We start from the raw sequence: 21,388 nt of genomic DNA on the forward strand, positions 1-21,388 counted from the left end.
GGGCTGAGACGCTACTCCTCTGGGGGTGCGTGCACGGTTACCCATTAGCCCCGAGGGAGGCTGGCTGCGGTTTTCTGCTCACCTGTAAACCAGAGGAATGTGTTGTTTTTCCCCGCGAGGTCAACTGTGTCCTTGATCCGGCCCACGAGGCGGTCCATCTCCCGCAGACCCGCGCTGTACGGCCTTAGACTCCCGGGTCCTGCTGACGGCGGCGTCCCGGCCAGGGGCACATGCATGTGCGCCAGGCCCACGTACAGCAGGAAGGGTCTCCCGCTGGTGCTGAAACGAGAGAGCCGGGCGGTGAACCCCAGAAGGGCCCCAGGGCCCAGCGGAGACCCCGGGACCCCTGCAGCCCAGGGAGCACACATCTGTCTACAACCTACAAAGACAACGTGGAACTGACCTGGTTAGCGGGTTAAAGTCTGCAAGTCACTGTCATCATGGTAACAGCCCTTTAACACTTACTGCAAAACTGACTCACCGTGTCTGAATTCACCCTCATGAGAACGCCCAAGTTCCCTTCTCCAGATGAAGCGTCAGGGGCTCGGGGAGACTGAGAGACGGACCCGAGGTTTGTAAGCGACCGCATCCGGGTCCAGACTCAGACCCGGCTGGGAGCAATGTGCCAGCCCTGAGCTGCTCATGTTAATGCCCAATGCACACATGCTTTTAGGCTTTATCTGCTCTGTCAGAGCATCCAGGCCGCCGTGTCCATCCCCAGCCTTGGGCCTTTCTTGGGGATGAATGGATGAGTCAAGGTGGCCACGGGGAATTCCAAGGACACAGCCAGGAATGTCCTGCTGGCGTCCGGCCGCCCCGCTGCTGCTCCTGCAGGGTCCTCGGGGACTCTGCTTCCTGCCTGCCTCCACCTGCATCCCCGCGGCGGGCAGGGTCAAGGCAGCATGAGGGAGCCTGTGGAGGGACGGGCTTTCACAGGACACAGCGGGGGGTGGGAAGACCTCAGGCAGTTCTCAAAGTGACAGAAGCATGGCTATCTGGTCACCAGTTGGACCATGAAGAAGGCTGAGCACCGAGGAGTTGATGCTTTTGAACTGTGGTGTTGGAAAAGACTCTTGAGAGTCCCTTGGACTGCAAGGAGACCCAATCAGTCCATCCTAAAGGAAATCAGTCCAAATATTCATTGGAAGGACTCATGCTGAAGCTGAAGCTCCAATACTTTGGCCACGTGGTGTGAAGAACTGACTCGTTAGAAAAGACCCTGATGCTGAGAAAGATTGAAGGCGGGAGGAGAAGGGGATGACAGAGGATGAGATGGTTGGATGGCATCACCGACTCAATGGACATGAGTTTGAGTAAGCTCTGGGAGTTGGTGATGGACAGGGAGGCCTGGCGTGCTGCAGTCCATGGGGTCGCAAAGAGTCGGACGGACTGAGAGACTGAACTGAACTGAACCTGGCACTTAACTTTCAAACCGGCCTGAGCTTTCCCGGCTCACCTCAGTTCACACCCCCCCCCCACCACGTCACGTTCTCTGAGTCCCCCCAGGCTCATCTCTGCCTCAAACCTAGAGACCCCCTGCATCCCAACTCCTGGGGTCCCCCGATTGGGACTGGGTGGACTCAGCTCTCTCTGAAGGACAGACGTCCTGGATGGCGACCTCCTCGTCCCCATTTTAATCAACAATTTCTTTTTTATACTATGTATAAAACAGATGACTTCCCAGGTGGTGCTAGTGGTAAAGAACCCACCTGCTGATGCAGGAGACGTAAGAGACAGGGGTTCCATCCCTGGGGCGGGAAGAGCCCCCGGAGAAAGAAGTGGCAGCCCACTCCAGTATTCTTGCCTGGAGAACCCCATGGACAGAGGAGCCTGGCTGCTACAGTCCATGGGGTCGCAAAGAGTAGGACACAATTGAGTGATTAACAAGAGATAAATACTTAAAAAAAAAAAAAAAAAAGACAACTAAGGAGAACCTCCTGTGTAGCCCAGGGAACTCTACTTGACATTCTGTGGGAAGCGAATCCAAAAAGGAGAGGATATTTGTAGAGGTGCAGCTGACTCACTTTTTTGTACAGAAGAAAGCGATACAATATTGTAAAGCAATTATGCTCCAAAAAAATTAAATTTAAAAAAATCAACAATTTCCTTGCTACCCTTCTATAGTTTCACTGTCCCATGCCGTAGCCACACCATGTGTGGCTATTTCGATTCATGAAAATGAAATAAAAGAATGCAGTGTCTCACATGCAAGGGATGAGCCTCGTAGACATCATGCTATATGGAACGAGCCATCGCCAAAGGACAAGCATGGTCAGACTCCACTTACAGGAGGGCCCCGGCGCAGTCAGCTTCAGACAGACAGGAAGTAGAATGGTGGTTGTCGGGGGCTGTGGGGAAGGGACGACAGGGAGCTGGTGTTTCATGGGGACAGGGTTTCAGTCTGGGAAGACGAAAAGTTTCGAGAGGTGTATGGATGACCCTGGGCCATCCACTTAACCTCAGTCGTCAGCGCAGTGGGGACTGCCAAGCCTCCCCGGCAGAGCTGTGACTATTAACTGCCCAGAGTAAGCACTGAATAAACGGCAGCCTTTAAGATCTCCCAGAGAAGGAAATGGCAACCCACTCCAGTATTCTTGCCTGGAGAATCCTACGGACGGAGGAGCCTGGCGGGCTACAGCCCTTGGGTTACAGCCCAAAAGAGTTAGACGTGACTTAGCGTCTGAACAACAAAGAACATCACTTGCATGGGGAATCTAAAATATGACACAAATGAACTTATCTAAGGAACAGAAACAGATTGACAGAGAACAGACGTGCTGTTGCCCAGGCTGGTGGGGCTGGGGGTGGAGAAGGAGGACTGGGGTTTAGGGATTAGCAGATACAAATTATTATAAGTAGGTGGGTAAACAAGAAGGTCCTACTGTAGAGCTGTGACTATACGGTTCCGTATGACTATAGGGAACTGTAGTCAATATCCTGTGATAAACTAGAATGGAAAGGAATATAAAAAAGAATGTATAATGGAGTCACTTTGCTATACAGTAAAAATTAACACAACACTGTAAATTAACTATGCTTTCATTTAAAAACAACAAAAGAAAAGAATCAGCCTTCAGCATTCCTGCTAGGTCAGGAATCTAAGGAAAAATGTTCAAAGTCCTGGGGTGAGACCCTTGCTGAGCGCGGGCAGGAAACCACAGTCCAGGGACCCCCCAGTGGTTTTGACAAACAAGTCCAGGTGGGGTCGGGGGTCACGGAGGAGAAAGGAACACAGATGGGGCCTCGTGTGTGCTGACTCTTCAGAAACCACGGGCGACCTGGCAGGTCAAGTCCTACAGAGACCAGGTGCCTGAGGGTTACTCTCCACCAAGTTAAAACCCAACAGGATTCATGTGACTTTTCACTCAATAACGAATTAATAAACTCACAAATGCTTCGCCTCTTTCCTACAACAAAGAGTTTGTTCGCTGACGTGCTTGCCTTTCAACTGGTCAGTTAACTGGTTTGAACAGCACCACTTCCTCTTCGGGGCATCCGTCAACCCCCAGCTAGCTGCTACTCCCCCAAACCCCGCCAGGAGCACGGAGGCCCCACTGCAAACGTGGTGGGGGACAGGCCCCGCCAGCCATGGACTGGGCGCCCGCCCCAGGGCACCGTGAAGCCAAGACAGCCCCCAGTGAGAGAAGGGGCTTTTCCCTCTTCAAACCAGCTGTCTGGAAGATACAGAAACAAGCAGACCAGCGAAAAGGCCTGAAAAACTCGTAAGATGCCACCTCTAAAGCCTAAGGCGCTGCCCTCAGAATCTGGGTCTAGAGCAGGTCGTGTGATCAAGTAGAAATGAATACCGGCCCCCAAAGACACCCAGGGTCTAATTCCTGGAATCTCTGTTACCTTGTACGACCAAGGGCACTTTGTAGATGCAATGAAGCTAAGGGTCTTGACATCAGAGGCTTTTCTTGGACGGTCTTAGTAGACCCTAAGTGTGAACGTGTTAGTCGCTTCGGTCGTGTCTGACTCTTTGCGACCCCATGGACTGCAGCCTGCCAGGCTCCTCTGTCCATGGGATTCTCCAGGCAAGAACACTGGAGTGGGCGGCCATTCCCTTCTCCAGGGGATCGTCCTGATGCAGGGATCGAAACCAGGTCTCTCTCATTGCAGGCAGATTTTTTATTGTCTAAGCCACCAGAGAAGCCCAGTAGACCCTAAACGTAATCACAAATGTCCTCTAAGGGGGAGGCAGGGGGAGGCTCTTGACTACAGAAGAATAAGGGCAAGAAGACCACAGGAGCAGAGAGCAGAGTGAAGTGGCCAGGGAGCTCCCTGGTGGTCCAGTGGTCAGCACGCCACACTTCCACTGCCCAGGGTCCATCCCTAGTGGGGGAACTAAGACCCTGCAAGCCCTTGGTGTGGCCAAAAAAACAGAATGATGCAACCACAGCCAAGAAATGTCAACAGTCACCAGAAGCTGGGAGACACAAGAAACGATTCTCAGGACTTCCCGGTGGTCCAGGGGCTAAGACTCCACCCTCCCAATGCAGGGGGCCCAGGTTCAATCCCTGGTCAGGGAGCTAGATCCCACACTGCAACTAAGCCTGGCACAGCCAAAAAAATAAATGAATATTTTTTAATAAAAGAAAAAGAAACAATTCTCCCTGGAGACTTGAGAAGGAAACAGTCCTGCTGATACCTGGACTTGAGCCCCCATGAGACGCATTTCAGACGTCTGGTCTCCAGATCTGTAGGAGAATAAACTGCTGTTGTTTCAGCCAATAGGTTGGGGGTAAGTTTGTGATAGCAGCGAATGTGCCCTGCCAACTAAGGAGCCCAAGAAACACTCTGAACGCACGGAAGATAGCGGATGGGCCCCGGCCTCGAGAGGGGGACGCGCCTCAGAGAGGACACATGACCATGACTAGGGCATGCTCTGAGCAGGACCCCGGGAATGGACCTGCACCTACGGCCCTGGGAACCCAGGCCTGGAGCCCCAAGACATGCTGTTTTCCAGCTTTATTTGTTGCAGTTCAGTCGCTCAGTCATGTCCAACTCTTTGCAACCCCATGGACTGCAGCACACCAGCCTTCCCTGTCCTTCACCAACTCCCGGAGTCTTCTCAAACTCATGTCCACTGAGTCGGTGATGCCATCCAAGCATCTCATCCACTGTCGCCCCCTTCTCCTCCTGCCCCCAGTCTTTCCGAGCATCAGGGTCTTTTCCAAGGAGCATCTCTTCCAGGAGACGTACGTGCATCTTTGTTGGGCAATGGAACTCTGCCACGACTCTGAGCCCAGCTGGGCCAGGGGACACGGGGGTGGGCGCAGGGCTCCTCACCTCGCCTGCCGGATGAACTGGGTGGCCTTCTCGGCGTACTTCTGTGCAAGGGTGCTCAAGTTCACGGGCTGCTCCACGATGTTGAGGTTTTCGTACAGAGGAAGGGCCACGTCAGAGTAGCAGTCCCGCTCAAGGTTCCTGTGTGGAAACCACAGATGGTAGAACACTCATTCCCACGACCCGGGTAGTCGTGGAGTCGGACAAAACGCCGTGATGCGGCGATGTGCATAAACACACAACAGCAAGCAGCCTGGCCCAGGTGGTTCTCCAGCCTCCCGCTTCCTCTGAGTGTGAGGCCGATACGATACCTCCTTCCACTGCCTTCCAGCAGACATGTGCACTCCTGGGCAGGCCCGGCACTGAATGAGGCTCCCAATGACTTTTTTGAGCTAGGGTGCTATTATTCCTATTGTGCTGGGAGAGAAACTGAGGTCTAAACAAACTGAGATACTCAAGCAGAGTCCCAGAACCAATCAGTAGCCTTGACTTTTCCCATTGACCCCACCCTCCCAACTCAGGGGGACCCGGGGGGACTCTCCAGTTCCCTGTCACAGGCCCACTGTGACCCGGGCCACGAGGTAAGCGCTGTCCCTGGACAATCAGGAGAAACAGTTGCCTCGGTCCATGGTCACACGGACAACAAATCAGCATGCAGGGAGCTTAGACGGTAACAGTGTCTCAATAAATGGCCGTTATTACACTAACTACTGTGTTATTAGTAAGCCATCTGAGACTCACTTGCCCCAAGCAGCCCAGACGCCTGCAAACCTTGCAAATAACCTCGGTGCATGCTCTGACCAAGCAGAGCACCTGGCTTTATCACCTGATTACGGTCTTTTTCTGATAGGAAACGTATTGCGTGCTGATTACAGAATATTGGAAAAATACAATGAGAGAGAAAAAAAATGAAAACTTCTTAATGGCACAACCGGCCTGAATGAACCATGGTCGCCATTCTGGCGTATTTCCTTTGGGGCTATTAGAGGTGTAAATACAGACGCAGTTCAGATCCGTGTTGATGATTTGTTTCCTGCTTTTTTCACTTACTATTCTATTGTGAGCACTTCCCCATTTCACTGAACACGTTTTGAAAGCATCCTGTTGAGTGCCTGCCGGCATTCCGACGCTGGGACGCCGCCTCATTGCGGGCGGGGCTGGGGCGCGCCAGGAGCCTGAGCACTCTTCCTGTCTCCCTCCTCCCGTCCCCTGGCGGGATAGGTGCGTGGTCCAGGACAAGAGAGGGGAGGCCACCCGCGTGAGACCTGGTAGCACCCCCTCCCCCAACTGAGCTCAACAGTCCAAGGAAACTGGAAAATTCCAATTAAAAAAGTGCTGTCCCCTCATCTCCACAGAAAGTGTTCTTGCCTGCCACGCACATAATGCATAAGATTTGCACTAAAGGTACGTGACCTTTCTTTTTTTTTTTGGTTCAATCTTTTTTTTTTCCATTTATTTTTATTAGTTGGAGGCTAATTACAATATTGTAGTGGTTTTTGCCATACATTGACATGAATCAGCCATCGAGACCTTTCTTTGCTGAGATTACTGGTCCTCCGAGGCCTCTCTGTCTCCTCTGGATGGACCACACCCCCGGGACTTCCCCTTGCTCTGACGCCCAGAGCCGACACCTTGGCCAGAATTACCTGGATGGTCTGTCGCCCCGGGGACACGCCGGGCACGGGGGGTGGTTGTAGCCAGGGGTGTCAGTGCAGCCCATGTCGTGGCTGTAGGGGACCCCGAAGTAGTAGTCAAAGCCTGGAACAGAAGCACCGGTTAGACTGCGGGCCTGCGTTCTTACACCCAGGACAGAGATTTAATTTTCCGTGATTTAATTCTGCAGTGTTATGAGTGTGTAATTAAAAGAGGATTTGATGAATATCCTTCGGTAAGTATGCAAGGAAAACACGTTGCTGGCTCCCGGCCGGCCGCAAGACTAGATTTGCAAAACATCTTGTGATTAGAGTTAACCCGAAGGGGAAGGAAGCGGGGAGAATTCCTGGACTCCTACCGTGCCCAATGCTGTCCTGGACACAGCAGGAAATATCTGGGGCAAATCTACTCCCTACACGACACTTTGAGGGACAAAAGAAGACTTTCTGCCCTCAAGAAACTTCCCATCTGAAGAGGAGATAAGAAATAGAGATTTAGCTTGAAGAGCAAGCTTCCCAGGAAGCCAACAAGAGACATCAGAGGAGGAAGGCACCCCAGGATGCTGGGGGGGAGGGGGGGCGGGGCTGGGGTTGAGATGGAAATTTCAAACTGCTTCTCAAAATAGCTGGCATCTCAGCTGGATGCTGAGGGTTGGCAGGATTGGACTTGGGACGGGGGAGGACATGAGGGTCAAAGTGAGAACTGAAAACCCCGAGTTGACTTTTTTCTGAGACCCCTCTACTCACCCTGGGCCTTCTGCAGCACAAGCTTCAGTGTGATGTTTTCACAGGACTCCCCTACCCACCCCCCAGTCCCTGCTTCAGCGAACCCCTCAGACAATCTGACCTCTCACCACACGGGACCTCACGGGGCCACTGTTCCCCGACACGGGAGAACAGGGTCACGGAAAATGCTGATGGCCTCGCAATGAGGGGGCCCCGAGGGGAGACAGAGGGGGGCCAGGACAAGGACCAGGCGAGAGGCACGCGAGAGGAGCGGCAGTCTGGGTGCCCCGGACCCCCCAAGTGACCCTGCGAACGAGGGCGTCCTGACTCAGGAGAGAGGTGGCCCAGGGTCTGGACGGCTTAAACCCAATGAGTCTTTTCACTCAGACACCTCTGTTTCCCAGGCAGCCGGTCCTCTGGAGAATCCTTACCACGGAAGTTGGGGTGGTAAGAGCCATGGTGCCCAAGATGCCACTTCCCTGCAGAAGACAAGACAGAGGGGCTCTCAGAGGAGTCCCCGAGGGCCCAGCCCGCCGGGGCGCTGAGCGCACGCTGGGGTCCCCGTGGGCTTTGCCCCTTCCTGACGACACGCAGAGATGCTGCACGCTGGCCCACCCCCAGCCTGGCTCTCGGGGTGGAGGGGTCGTCCCCAGGGAGACAGAAAGCGAGCCAGGATGACTCAGGGCTCACACGGGAAATGGCCCAGGGAAGGGGAAGACGGGTTACCAGGAGCCCAGAGGAGTGAGTAGGCTGAGCTTCTGCCCCCAGTGAGGGTGGAGAGCCCAGGGCAGCACCCCTCCATCACTGGCCGCTCGGCCCCCCGCGCTGGGGACCTTGCCAAAGACCGGGGAGCAGGTGCAGCGCCCACGTGGCCCCAGAGATGCAGCTCGCACCTGGTTTCATCACCTTCCTCCCTGGCCAGCAGCAGCCGCCTGCAGAGGCTGAGCGAGGGACCGGGGCCCACCCCCCGCGGCCCTGCAGCCGCCGGCAGATCGGAAAAGTCAGCCGCAGCCGCAGCCGCACCGCAAGGCGCTCCCGCCTGTGAGCGTGCTGGGAGGGGCTGGGGGGGGGGGGCGGGGGGCAAGCCCGGGACTCGCTGCCCTGTCCGCCCTGCTGTGGCGAACCCAGGCGGCGAGGGGACGAAGAGAAGGTGCGGTGCGGAGACAGAAACGGCAGAGTGTGAAGCAGCATGAAGGGCGGAAATGAACAGGCAACCACAGGAGTCTGGCCCAGTACATGCTCTCACGTGGCTGCCATGAAATGCTTCCGACCCATCTTCCTTAGACCAATGCATGCAGCCCAAATAAAGACCTGCTGCCTCTACAGAAAGTGTGTATGAGCGGGGGTGGGGGCAGTACTCGGGGAGTCCCTTCTAGCAACTGGTCTAAAGGTTTGGGGGAAATTATGTAATAAGAAGTTAAGGGAAGTGGATTAAGCATTACATGGACTACTTAGGTTCAGTATGATGTGGAAATATAGACATAGTACAATTTTAAAATTCTTTCTAAAATGATAGTAAATATGTAAAATTACACCACCAGGAAACGTAAAATAATAGGAAGGGCAGAAAAGTAGGACAGAGAGGTAGGTATACAACTAGGGAAAAACCCATTAACACAGATCAAGGTTAGAAGCAAACAGGGGCTTCCCTGGTGGTCCAGTGGCTAAGACTCTGAGCTCCCAGTGCAGGGGGCTCAAGGTCGATCCCTGGTCAGGGAACCGAGATGTCACAGGCCACAGCTAAGAGTCTGCAGGCCACAACTAAAGATCTTGCATGCTGCAACTAAGACCCCACACAGGCGAAAAAAAAAAGTAAAAAGATCATAAGCAAGGAGAGAGTGGTGTCAGTGGACTCGATATTCCTTCTGCAGGCTTTTAATTTTCCCTGTAAGTGTGCTTCTGGGGAAAGTCATAGTCTCAACAAGGAGATATATGCTTTGGTATCTTGTCCCAGAAAAAAACAGAAGAAGGTATAGTGAGCGGTGAATAGTTGATCTGTAATCAGTTGCCTTCTTGGGGTTGAAAGGCATGAAGAGCAAGTGCGATCCAATCCAGCTTGAGAAGAACCCACCCCACCCCCACCCCCCACCCCCGTCTTAGGGTCAGCGAGCCCAGGGACCAAAGCTCCTCCTCCGACTGGGAGTCACGCGGATGCAAGGACCCACTCCCGAGGATGCTCAGCCCACACTGACAGTCTCACCGGGATCCAGGCCTCCAGGCGTGGAGACAAGGGGCCGAAAGGAGAGCAGGTTAGGACCTTAAGTCCCGCCTCCTGCGGACTGGGGCTCATCCTCACGGACAGTGAAGACCCCCACTCTAGTCTGATGGCCTGAAGCATGTGTCAGGCTCCTTGACCCAGAGCGGGGGTCGAGCCGACACACAGAAACGCCTGCTTCCTGCAGGCCCCAAGGACATCCCCGCGGGACCCTCGTTGCCACACCACTGTGCGGAGGAGGGGAGGGCGGTGTGAATCCTGCGGGACCCACTCTCGGAGAGTTAGGAGAAAAAGCAGAGGCGTTAACACACGGAATTTGTTTTTCTCTTTCTGACTTCACTCTGTACAGAGAAGAAATGGAGACGCAGAGATGGAGAGCGGACTGGTGTCCACAGCAGGGGAAGGAGGCGGGGGATGACTGAGAGGCCAGCATGGACACACACATGCCGCATGTGACAGAGCCAGTGGGAAGCCGCCCTGCAGCTCAGGAACTCAGCTCCTGCCCTGATGACCCCGAGGGGTGGGATGGGGGTGGGGGAGGCTCAAGAGGGAGGGGTATCTGTATAATTGTGACTGACTCCAGTCCATGTACAGCAGAGGCCTCCACAGCATTGTAAAGCAATTGTCCTCCAATTAAAAAAAAAAAGTGCAGGTGGACTGAGGATGCCCCTGGGATGCTGGGTTGCCTTGGCCGCTGTAGGAAGGGCGGGAGCAGCTAGTTCTGTAGGTGGTTTAGTCCACTGTTGTGCTCAGCCGCTAACTTGTGTACGACTCTTTGCAACCCCGTGGACTGTAGCCCACCAGGCTCCTCTGTCCATGTGATTCTCCAGGCAAGAACACTGGAGTGGGTTCCCCTTTCCTCCTCCATGGGATCCTCCCGACCCAGGGATCAAACCCCAACCTCCTGGGTCTCCTGCACTGGCAGGTGGGTTTTTACCACTAGCACCACCTGGGAAGCCCTAGTCTGCTGTTAGGTCTTTCCAATTATTGATACTGAGAGCTGAAAGCATTTCTAGTTTCCACAGCAAGAAATGAACACACAAGTGGACTCGAGCAGAAGAGATGGCTCTGCAGACGAAGGAAGCAGCCACCACAGTAGCGCAGGGGACGGGGGTCCAGGCGGCGGAGGTCATGTTACCAATCATCCCCGTGACGTAGCCAGCCCCCCGCAGCACTTCGGCCAAGGTGGTCTCGTTGAGTGGAAGGCCCCCCACAGACGTGACTGCAAAGTTGTGAGTGACTCCGTTGCGGAGGCCCAGCCGGCCAGTGAGCAGGGCCGCCCGGGAGGGTGAGCAGGTGGAGGCCGCTGCGTGGAAATCCACGAACCTGGGGGAGAGGAGAGTGATGGGGGGGTCCAGACATGAACAATAGCAGTCACCTGGGGCCCAGTGCTGGGGAGGAGCGCCAAGATATCCAGGTGTGGGGCAGGTAAACGATAAACCTAGACAGCATATTAAAAAGCAGAGACCACTTTGCCAACAAAGGTCCGTCTAGTCAAGGCTATGGTTTTTCCAATAGTCATGTATGGATGTGAGAGTTGGACCATAAAGAAAGCTGAGCTATGAAGAACTGATGCTTTCAAACTGTGGTATTGGAGAAGACTCTTGAGAGTCCCTTGGACTGCAAGGAGATCAAACCAGTCCATCCTAAAGGAAATCAACCCTGAATATTCATTGGAAGGACTGACGCTGAAGCTGAAGCTCCGATACTTTGGCCACCTGATGTGAAGAGCTGACTCCTTGGAAAAGACTCTGATGCTGGGAAAGATTGAAGGCGGGAGGAGAAGGGGGAAACGAAGGATGGGATGGTTGGATGGCATCACCAACTCAATGGACATGAATTTGAGCAAGCTCCAGGAGACAGCAGAGGACAAAGGAGTCTGGGGTAATGCAGTGCATAGGGTTGCAAAGAGTGGGACACGACTTAGCAATTGAACAAGAACAACAACAAAGAAAATGAAGCCCACTGGTGTTTTCCTGGTGGTCCAGGGGTTAAGATTCCTTAACTTCCATTGCAAGCAACATGGGTTCAATCCCTGGTTGGGGAGCTAAGACTCTACAAACCTTGCAACATGACCCACCCGAAAAAGAAAATGAAGCCCACAGAGATAACGCAACTAATTCAAGGTCACATAGCTAACTGAACTAGATTTAATCCAACATATTGAATGGACTGCATATCCCCTTTATCTGCAGATTATATATTTTGAATTCATGTACTCAAAGTACCTATAACCCCAAAATCAATACTCATGGCTCTCACACGCCAAGCAAGTGTCCTCCTTGTCACAGGCAATTCAGTGCCATGGTTTTTCAACGGTTTTCTTTCTGTTGATGATTTTACTGCTTAAAACAATCCCAAGCTCAGTACTCAAGGTCTGGCCAGCATGTCTAAGCTTGAGAAGGCTGTGATGGGCCTTATGGAGAAAATGCATGTGTCAGACAAGCTTCATTCACAGTAAGCATGGTGCTGTTGACCTTCAGTTCAATGTCAATGAATCAAATATGTATTAAATAAGTCACCCAGTCATGTCCGACTCTTTGCAATCTCATGGACTATAGCCTCCATGGAGAAAGAGCCAGGCTCCTCTGTCCATGGGATTCTCCAGGCAAGAATACTGGAGTTGGTTGCCCTGCCCTTTATCAGGGGATCTTCCCGACCCAGGGATCAAACCCGGGTCTCCTGCACTGCAGGAAGATTCTTCACCATCTGGGTCACCAGGGAAGCTGAGCCGCCAGGGAAGCAGATGACTCAGATGGTAAAGAATCTGCCTACAGTGCAGGAGACCCGGGTTCAATCCCTGGGTCGGGAAGAACCCCTGAAGGAGGGCATGGTAACCCACTCCAGTATTCTTGCCTGGAGAATCCCGCGGACAGGGGAGCCTGGTGGGCTCCATGGGGTCAAAAAGAGTCAGATACAACTGAATGACTTTGATGCACATATTAAATGAGATGTCTTTAAACAGAAACACAGGTAAAACCAGGTTCTGTACCGATGAGGTGGTGAAAGTGTTGTCTGCCATATGAGAAACTAAGTACCCCAAGGCTGCCTGGATGGTCATAGCTGCTGCGGTCCACGGTGCCAGCTGAGGTCATCAGTGTCTAAACATCACGCGTTCAAGCAAGGCAACCTGGACCTCCCAGCCCAGCCGTCTGCCTACTGAATCTCCCCAGAGTGGCCTCAGTCAACCCAAGGCAGAAAAGAACTGCCCACTCAAGAGATGCCTGGATGTCTGACCCCTGGCATCACGAGCTACAGTCAAGTGGTGGCTGTCGCGAGCCCCTGACTTTGGGGACGGCCTGTGACTCAGCAGGTCAGCACTAGGGCAGAGATGGCGGGACAGCGGCCCTCCCCCTCCGGCCCCCAGCCCGGCACACGGTGGGCACCACCCAGCGCGTGCAGAGTGGACGATGTCCCCACCCTCTCTGCTCCTGTGAACACGGTGAGTCTTGCTAAAGAGACCAGGCCTCGGCCCTGGAAGATGGGGGAATTCCTGGACGCCAGATTTCACGGGGGCCAAGAAGGAGCAGCAGCCCCCGGGGGCAGAGACGTGCCCTGTGAGGCCCCAGCTGCGCCGTCTGGAAGCACGGGCCTGGGCCTGCGCCCACGCTCTTCAAGCAGGCAGGCGATGCCTCCACCTGACGGAGTGAGGGCAGGGGCGCCCACATCGTGGGGTCCGTGTGTGCCGGGTGCAGCCGCGCTCTGGTCCCGGGGAGTCCGGGGCCCCGGCTCTGCCTTCACACCCAGCCAGCACTTCCTCCTAACCCTCCATCCCTTGTGGTTGGAAGAAGCCTCCCTGCCCTCCCTTGACCGCTGGGCTCCCAGTTGGTTCCCAGGGGCCAGCTTCTCTCAGAGCATCGCCACCTGCCCGCAGGTCGTGGCTGGACCTGCTCGGGACACCCACGGCCACCGGGAGGCGGGGAGGTGCAGAGGGGCATCCTCCAGACCTTCAGAGGGGGCGAGGCCCCGCCAGCACCTTCACCCCTAGCTTCCAGCCTCCTGAACCACGAGACGAGGCACTGCTGGTGTTTTAAGCCACTCAGTTTGCGGGGCTTGGTTACCGCGGCTCCTGGCAACGAACACACCACGCCACAGATCCCCAAAGATCCCCCAACAGGACAGGGTCCTGGAGCACCTCCCAGCCCCGCCTCTGCCATCCCCCACCGCAGGCATCTTGCCGGCCGACACCTCCCTCGGCTGGAGCTCAGCCTGCACACCTGGACTCTTCCCACCCTTCCCAGTTCTGACCTAACCCTCAAAGCCTACCACTGTCACAAAGGCCAGTGAGAGTCGCTCGGTGGTGTCCCACTCTTTGGGACCCCATGGACACCAGGCTCCTCTGTCCATGGGATTCTCCAGGCAAGAACACTCGAGTGGGTTGCCAGTCCCTTCTCCAGGGGCCCTTCCTGACCGAGGGATCGAACCCACATCTCCTGCACTGGTAGGCAGATTCTTCACCACTGAGCCACCAGGGAAGCCCTTGCCTCAGGAGCTCTTCTTCCCCAGAAGGATGATCCTGACTTTGACTTCTGGGCTTGTGAAGCTTCCTCGCGCCTGAAGGCAGACACTCGTCTGACAGCACCGGGGCACTTGCTATCGGGGGTTCCCCGGGGTGTGCACTCCTGCTCCCCGCCCCCACACGCACCCACCCAGACTCGGGCCCAGCAGAGCCGCACAGACCCCTCCCTAGTGTTTGGGCCACGACCCATGACCCGAGCATGGCGATTCAGAACCCAAACCCGGAATCTTCTTCTCTTTTCCTTTTTTTCCCAAACTCTTTTTCTTAATATAGCTTTGTTCAGACATAATATTCTCTTTGTATATATTTTATTTATTTACTTTGGGCACTGCGGGGTCTTCATTGCTGCACCAGGTTTTTCTCTAGCTGCAGTGGGAGGGCTTCTCCCTGGGCAGCTCCTCTTGTGGAGCACAGACTCTAGGGCGCACGGGCTTCAGTCATTTTGCTCCCGGGATGGAGAGCTCACGCTCAGTAGTTGGGGCGCACAGGCTGAGTTGTTCCGAAGCATGTGGGATCTTCCTGGACCAGGGATCGAACCCGTGTCTCCTGCATCAGCAGGTGGATTCTTTACCACTGAGCCACCAGGAAAGCCCCCCAAACCTGGAATTTTCCGACCGAGAGAGAGAGGAATAGCTCTTTCTTCCCCCTGAGTCTCAAGCTACAGTGACATAAACCCAGAAGGGCAGGGCCTCAGTACCCACCGTAGCCGGTAGCCTGAAATATTGGCCTAACCAGCCCAGAAGGCCAAACCAAAGAGGAGGTCTGTCCAGAGTCGGGTTCACGAGCCGCAGCGGCGCCCTTTCTGGGCTGGGGCTGCGGGAGTGCCGGCTGTCACGCGGCGACGAGCCGGGGGCGGGGCCTGGAGCGCAGCTCGTGACAGCAGAGGGTCGGTCACCGCCCTCAGGCCGCACGCGGTTCCGACTCAGAGGTGGGTAATTGCAGCAAGCGCTCCTCAAAAATGGGCCATGTAAGCTGAGACTAGGGTGCAAATATGCAGCCTGTTCTCCTCGTCTCTGAGTCTGTTTTTCAGATAGGGCCATTTGTGCCATGTTTCAGTTGCCACGTGTGTGTGTGTGCGTGTGCGTGTATATGTGCGTGTGTGCGTGCGTCTGTGCATGTGTGTGCGCGTGTGTGCGTGTGCGCATGCGTGATGTGAGCGTGTGTGCACGCGCATGTGTGTGCGTGCGCGTGTGTGCTTGCATGTGCGCGTGTGTGCTTGCATGTGCGCGTGTGTGTGCGTGCATGTGTGTGTGTGCGCGCGCGCTAAGTCGTGTCCAGCTCGTCAACTAATGTTGGTTCTCAGTCGCGTTCGGCTCTGCTCGACTCCGTGGACCATAACCCACCAGGCTTCTGTCCATGGGATTCTCCAGGCAAGAATACTGGAGTGGGTAGCCAGTCATTCCCTTCTCCAGGGGGTCTTCCCCCCCCAGGAATCACGCCCAGGTCTCCTGCATTGCAGGAAGATTCTTTATCGTCTGAGCCACCAGGGAAGCCCAATTAAAAAATAATAATAATCCACTGACTTGATGTATGTTTGCCTTATGACTCTAGGAAGAGCCTCCAATGGGACGCCCCTGGTGGCCGAGTGGTTAAGACTCCAAGCTTCCAATGCAGGGGCTCGCGTTCAGTCCCTGGTCGGGGAAGTAAAATCCCACATGCCAAAAAAACACATAGCTACCATTTACCAAGTGGCTACTACCCTAATCGTATCACATACATCATTTCAAATCATCAGAATTCCATTTTACAGATAAGAAGGGTAAAGCAGAGAGTGTGAGCAACCTTCCCAAGACCATGCCGCTGGCAGGAACATGGATGCATCTTGCTCTGTCCAGTCCCTGTTTTGTGTCAAAGACCAGTCCCTGGAGCCTCCTTGGTGGTCCAGTGGCTAAGACTCTGCACTCCCAGTGCAGGGGCCAGGGGTTCGATCCCCGGTCAGGGAACCAAGATTCCACACCGCGACCAAGACCCAGCGCAGTCAAATAAATACATAAATAAAAATAAACATTAAAGAGAAATTAAATAAACAAACAAGCCTGGACGTGGGAGGGAGGCTCTGGAGGGAGGGGGCATATGTATAACCAATGGCTGATTCATGCTGACATTTGGAGAAATCAACACAACATTGTAAAGCAATTATCCTCCAATTAAAAATGAACAAATTTTTAAAAATTAAAAAAAAAAAAGACTGGAGATACCTACACTTGGGAAAGGACAGAGCTAGAATTTGCACCCAGGCCTGTCCAAACCCCAAATCCCACATTCTTCCCGTGTCCCCTTCCACCCGGGAAAAGCCCAGCAGCTGAGCTGGTCCACAGAAGGGATCACCCTAAAACCACCCAAACATCAGTCACTGGTCTGAGCTGGTCCACAGAAGGGGCGGCCCTAAAACCACCCAAACACCAGTCACTGGTCTGGGACTCAACCCCGCTGCTGCACACCCTGACGGCCTGACTCATAGCCACACACACCACTTGAGTGACACCCGAACGCCCATTTCCCAGCTGACCTCCAAGGACAGGCGGAGGAACCAGAGTGTGAGCAGGGCCGGTGCGTCTGCTTCCTGCACACAGGCAATCAGAATCCCACGTTCGCCTGGAGGAGTGTGGAGCTAATGAGCTCAGAGAGTTCACGTGGCCACAGAGAAAGTCCTCATTCACTAACCTAGGCTGCCCAGGCGGCTCCGTGGTAAAGAATCCGCCTGCCAATGCAGGAGACTTGGGTTCAGTCCCTGGGCTGGGAAGATCCCCTGGAGAAGGAAATGGCAACCCTCTCCAGTGTTCTTGCCTGGAGAATCCCATGGACAGAGGAGCCTGGCGGGCTACAGTCCACGGGGTCGCAAAGAGTCGGACGTGACTGAGCGACTAAGCGCACAAGAAAAGGAAGAGTTTTTTCTCTGCTCTGAGTGAAGACACAGTGAGAAGGTGGCCGTCTACCAGCCCGGAAGAGGGGCCTCACCAGAACCTGACCCAGCTGGCACCCAGATCTTGGACGTCCTGGCTTCTGGAACTGTGAGAAATAAATGTCTGTTGTTTAAGCCACCCATTTGGTTGCATGTTACAGCAGCCCCAACTGGCGGATACATCCAGGCAGTGCCCAAAACACTTGTCCTGGGTTGATGCCACTGTGCTTGCCTGGTTTTACCTACCAACTGTGCTGAGAGTGGTCTCTCATTGAATACGCCCATTCCATCCTCTTGGAAACGCCACCGCAGAATCCTGCGGAAGGATGTCACCCTGCGGGTCTTCCCTGGTGGCCCAGGGCTAAGGCTCTGAGCTTCCATGCAGGACTCCGGGGTTCCATCTCTGGTCAGGGAACGAGACCCCACATTTCTTCATTCCCCACTCAGTCCTGTCTGACTCTTTGTGACCCCATGGACCAGAGCCCGCCAGGCTCCTCTGTCCATGGGAGTCTCCAGGCAGGAATACTGGAGTGGGCTGCCATTTCCTCCTCCAGGGGATCTTCCCGACCCGGGGATCGAACCTGTGTCCCCTGCACTGGCAGCTGACTCTTTACCACTAGCACCACCGGGGAAGCTCCCTCAAGAGGTCACTAGATCCCACAGGCCACGATGAGAACATCTTGATTGCATTCTGCAACTAAGACCCAGAGCAGCCAAATTAATAAATAAGTGAATATTTATTTTAAAAAAAAAGGAACTCTGAGTTCCTCCCCGGACTGTAGGTTCTATGAAGACGGGGCTCCCAGGGGTCACTGCAGCCCCAAGCAGAGTGCCTCAGGGTGATGGGGCTGCTCCAGCAAAATGAACAAAACTTGAAGAGAGAGGCCCGGGTCATTTGATTTGAAAAAGCATGTTAGTCCATTTTCCACATAATCGCTTAAGCGGATGCTTTTAGGGTTCAATTCCTTCCCCACTGAGAGCTAAAGTTCATAGCTTAACTCTCAGCAACAACCTTATGTCCTTGATTTCCAAGTCTTTGGAAAGCCCTGGCTGTACCTCCCCCACCCCCCACACAAAAAATGCCTGCCAACACCCCACGCAGCCCAGCGCACTGACCTCCAGGTCACCTCCCCCCTCCCAGCCTCCCTCTCCGTTTGGCAGGGACTAATTAATAAGCAATAAAATGGTCTTGCTCTTTGCAAAGCGTCCTTTGTTTTTTCCCAACTCTTTCTGGGCAGGCTTGGGCCAGTTCACCGACAGGGGTCCTAATTAAAGCCTGAATCGACATGGTAAAGGGAAGCTAGAAATACAGAGCCAGACGTTACAGCAGCCCGTGAAGAGGAAAATCAACGCAAATTAAGACACAGCCAGACAGAAACCAAAGCAACTCGCCATTGCATCAATTACTCATATTAGAATCGGGGAACGTGAGCGCAGGAAACGTGGCCTCGAAAGCCCCGGAGATACAACATCTCGAAGTGAAGCGTGTCCAGCCTTCATTTACAAGGAATTTTAAACAGAGGATGAGCCCTGCTCTTTCAACTCTCTAAATGGCTGTGTGACTGGAATAAAAGCTATCTGGGCTCCATTCATAATTTAAAGGCGTGGAGGTGGAAACAGGCTTTAACGACCATCTGCGTGCAGAGCGGCCTCTGAGTGTGGAGGGACAGAGGTGGGTGGGGGACCTAGGAAAGGGCAGCAGCAGGACGTCAGCAGACGCGGTCAGCTCAGCCGCCGCGTTGCTGCTGTTTAGTGAGAAGGGTGCTAGCTGGGACCACTGAGCAGCCATGGGCAGAGAGTTCCTTGGCGGTCCAGAGGCTCTGTGCTTCTCCTTCAGGGGCAGGGGTCCAATCCCTGACTGGGGAACTAAGATCCCACAAGGCGTGCCGTCAAAAAAATAAAATAAAATAGAAGGAAATGTGGCAGCAAATAGCCCACTTGGTGTGTTTTGCTGACTCATCCACTCATCCACCCCTCCATCCACCCACCCCTCCATCCACCTACCCCTCCATCCACCCATCCCTCCATCCATCCACCCCTCCATCCCTCCCTCCATCCACCCACCCCTCCATCCACCCACCCCTCCATCCCTCCATCCATCCACTCATCCATCCATTCACCCACCCACTCATCCATCCATCTGTCCACCCAATCATCCATCCATCTACCCCTCCATCCATCCACCTACCCCTCCATCCACCCACCCCTCCATCCATCCACCCCTCCATCCCTCCTTCCATCTACCCACCCCTCCATCCACCCACCCCTCCATCCCTCCATCCATCCACTCATCCATCCATTCACCCACCCACTCATCCATCCATCTGTCCACCCAATCATCCATCCATCTACCCCTCCATCCATCCACCTACCCCTCCATCCACCCACCCCTCCATCCCTCCATCCATCCACTCATCCATCCATTCACCCACCCACTCATCCATCCATCTGTCCACCCAATCATCCATCCATCTACCCCTCCATCCATCCACCTACCCCTCCATCCACCCACCCCTCCATCCATCCATCCACCCACCCCTCCATCCACCCACCCCTCCATCCCTCCCTCCATCCACCCACCCCTCCATCCACCCACCCCTCCATCCCTCCATCCATCCACCCCTCCATCCATCCACCCTTCCATCCATCCACTCATCCATCCATTAACTCACCCATCCATCCATCACTCCTACTCTTATTCTTTTCCCAAAAATGTCCCTGGCAGCTGAGCTTGGTATGCTCCTTGGCAAGTCTCCCATTTCCCTTCCACACTCTCGCAGTGGACACCCACCAGGTACTTGATAACCAGATGGGCACACAATTTATGGCCCTGAATGTGATCCATTTTGGCAAATGTCCCATGTAAGTTTGAGAAAGATGTATGTTTTGCTGTTGTTGGATAATAGCAAAACATACATTTCTACAGTTGGTAGAAATAACTTTTCTGAAGCTTCAAAAATTAAAAAAAAAAAAAAAAAAGATGGGCACACAAGCATCGCAGGGCCTCCCAGACGGGACACGTCTGCCAGCGGCCACCGTCACAAGCTGAGCCGTCCTGCAAGCGCACCCCTGCCCTCCCAGTCACCGGTGTGGGCCACGCCCGTGAGCTGGAATAGTCCATCCGAAACGCTGTGGGTGACTTCAGGGCTCAGAGCCCTCAGATACCTGCAGGGAGGCCCTGCAGCAGCTGCTCCATCCACAGGCCCTCCATCCAGCCTGCACACTCACTCTGGTGCCGTCCTCAACCATGAGATTGCCAGCCAGACCCAGCAGAGCGCGGGCTGTGTATCGTCTGGATGGATCCTCAGCACCGAGGACAGTGATGCTGGGGGCGGGGCGGGGGAGGCCTGTACGCATATTTGTAGAGAGAAGGGATATCTGTCAATGCTGGGTCTCTGCTCTTGCTTTTCCCGCCACCTCCCCTTGCTAGCTAATTCCTACTCATCTTTACAGTCCTAACCAATAAGCTCCAGGGAGTCCCTCCCAGCTCCCCTCTGGAGAAGTGGCCTTTCTTTCCTGTGGTCCCACAGCTGTGTCCTTCACGAGCTTCTTGCCCTGGGCCTTTATTGTTTGAAAGGTGAGAAGCCCAGCTCGACCTTGCTCATTTGTGCCTGTGACGATGTACCAGTCATATGCTAATTCTGTCCCCCCAGAATGTCAATCTGATTACATCCAACTCAGGGGTGGGAGATGCTTCTGGAGTTCCTGCTCTTCCTTCTGCATCCTAAAGGCTGCTTTTCCTGTCTTGATTTTCCACCAGACTGTAAAACACTCTTAAGGGCAGAGCTGGCCGGAGCCTCCCAGTGTGACTCATGATGTGCCCTTAGCAGAGACTCGCTGTTGAACGGCTACAGCTGGGAGACTTAAAGGCAGAACGACTGGCGCCCACTGCGCTGGCTGGTGAATGGTTCAGTTCCTCTTCTCTGAGACCGGCTGTCGCCAAGATTAGCGTGTCCCTGCATGTCCCCGTCTGCTACACAAGGATAAACACAGTCTTCACCTTGTCCCAGGGGACAGGTAGGCATCACACGAGGTTTATGCCTATTTGACGCACTGCCCCAAGGACAAAGACGCAAAGCCCCATCCCT

At 54.3% G+C, this 21,388-nt stretch overlaps 1 protein-coding gene and 1 long non-coding RNA gene across 14 annotated transcripts in view; one reads left to right on the top strand and one right to left on the bottom strand.

Moving 5' to 3' along the window:
• ARSG (arylsulfatase G) overlaps positions 1 to 21,388 on the bottom strand; it is a 100,865-nt gene that overhangs the window by 23,754 nt on the left and 55,723 nt on the right. For 9 of the 13 annotated variants that reach the window (XM_061145015.1, XM_061145006.1, XM_061145013.1 and 6 more), the window contains exons 3-7: positions 11,018 to 11,205; positions 8,096 to 8,143; positions 6,933 to 7,044; positions 5,290 to 5,427; positions 83 to 279 (exon numbers count right to left, since the gene is read on the bottom strand). In XM_061145015.1, coding sequence (XP_061000998.1) covers positions 83 to 279; positions 5,290 to 5,427; positions 6,933 to 7,044; positions 8,096 to 8,143; positions 11,018 to 11,205 — 683 coding nt within the window. Of the gene's footprint in view, positions 1 to 82; positions 280 to 5,289; positions 5,428 to 6,932; positions 7,045 to 8,055; positions 8,144 to 11,017; positions 11,206 to 21,388 lie in introns of those variants that run through there. The other 4 variants (XM_061145011.1, XM_061145014.1, XM_061145018.1 and 1 more) reach the window with 3 other exon arrangements.
• On the top strand, positions 6,470 to 10,996 carry LOC133057896 (uncharacterized). The gene is made up of 3 exons (XR_009693120.1): positions 6,470 to 6,690; positions 9,765 to 9,913; positions 10,229 to 10,996. It is a non-coding gene; the product is annotated as an uncharacterized LOC133057896 (long non-coding RNA).

This window comes from Dama dama, chromosome 5 (genome assembly GCF_033118175.1).
Source record: "Dama dama isolate Ldn47 chromosome 5, ASM3311817v1, whole genome shotgun sequence".
Taxonomy (NCBI): Eukaryota; Metazoa; Chordata; class Mammalia; order Artiodactyla; family Cervidae; genus Dama; species Dama dama.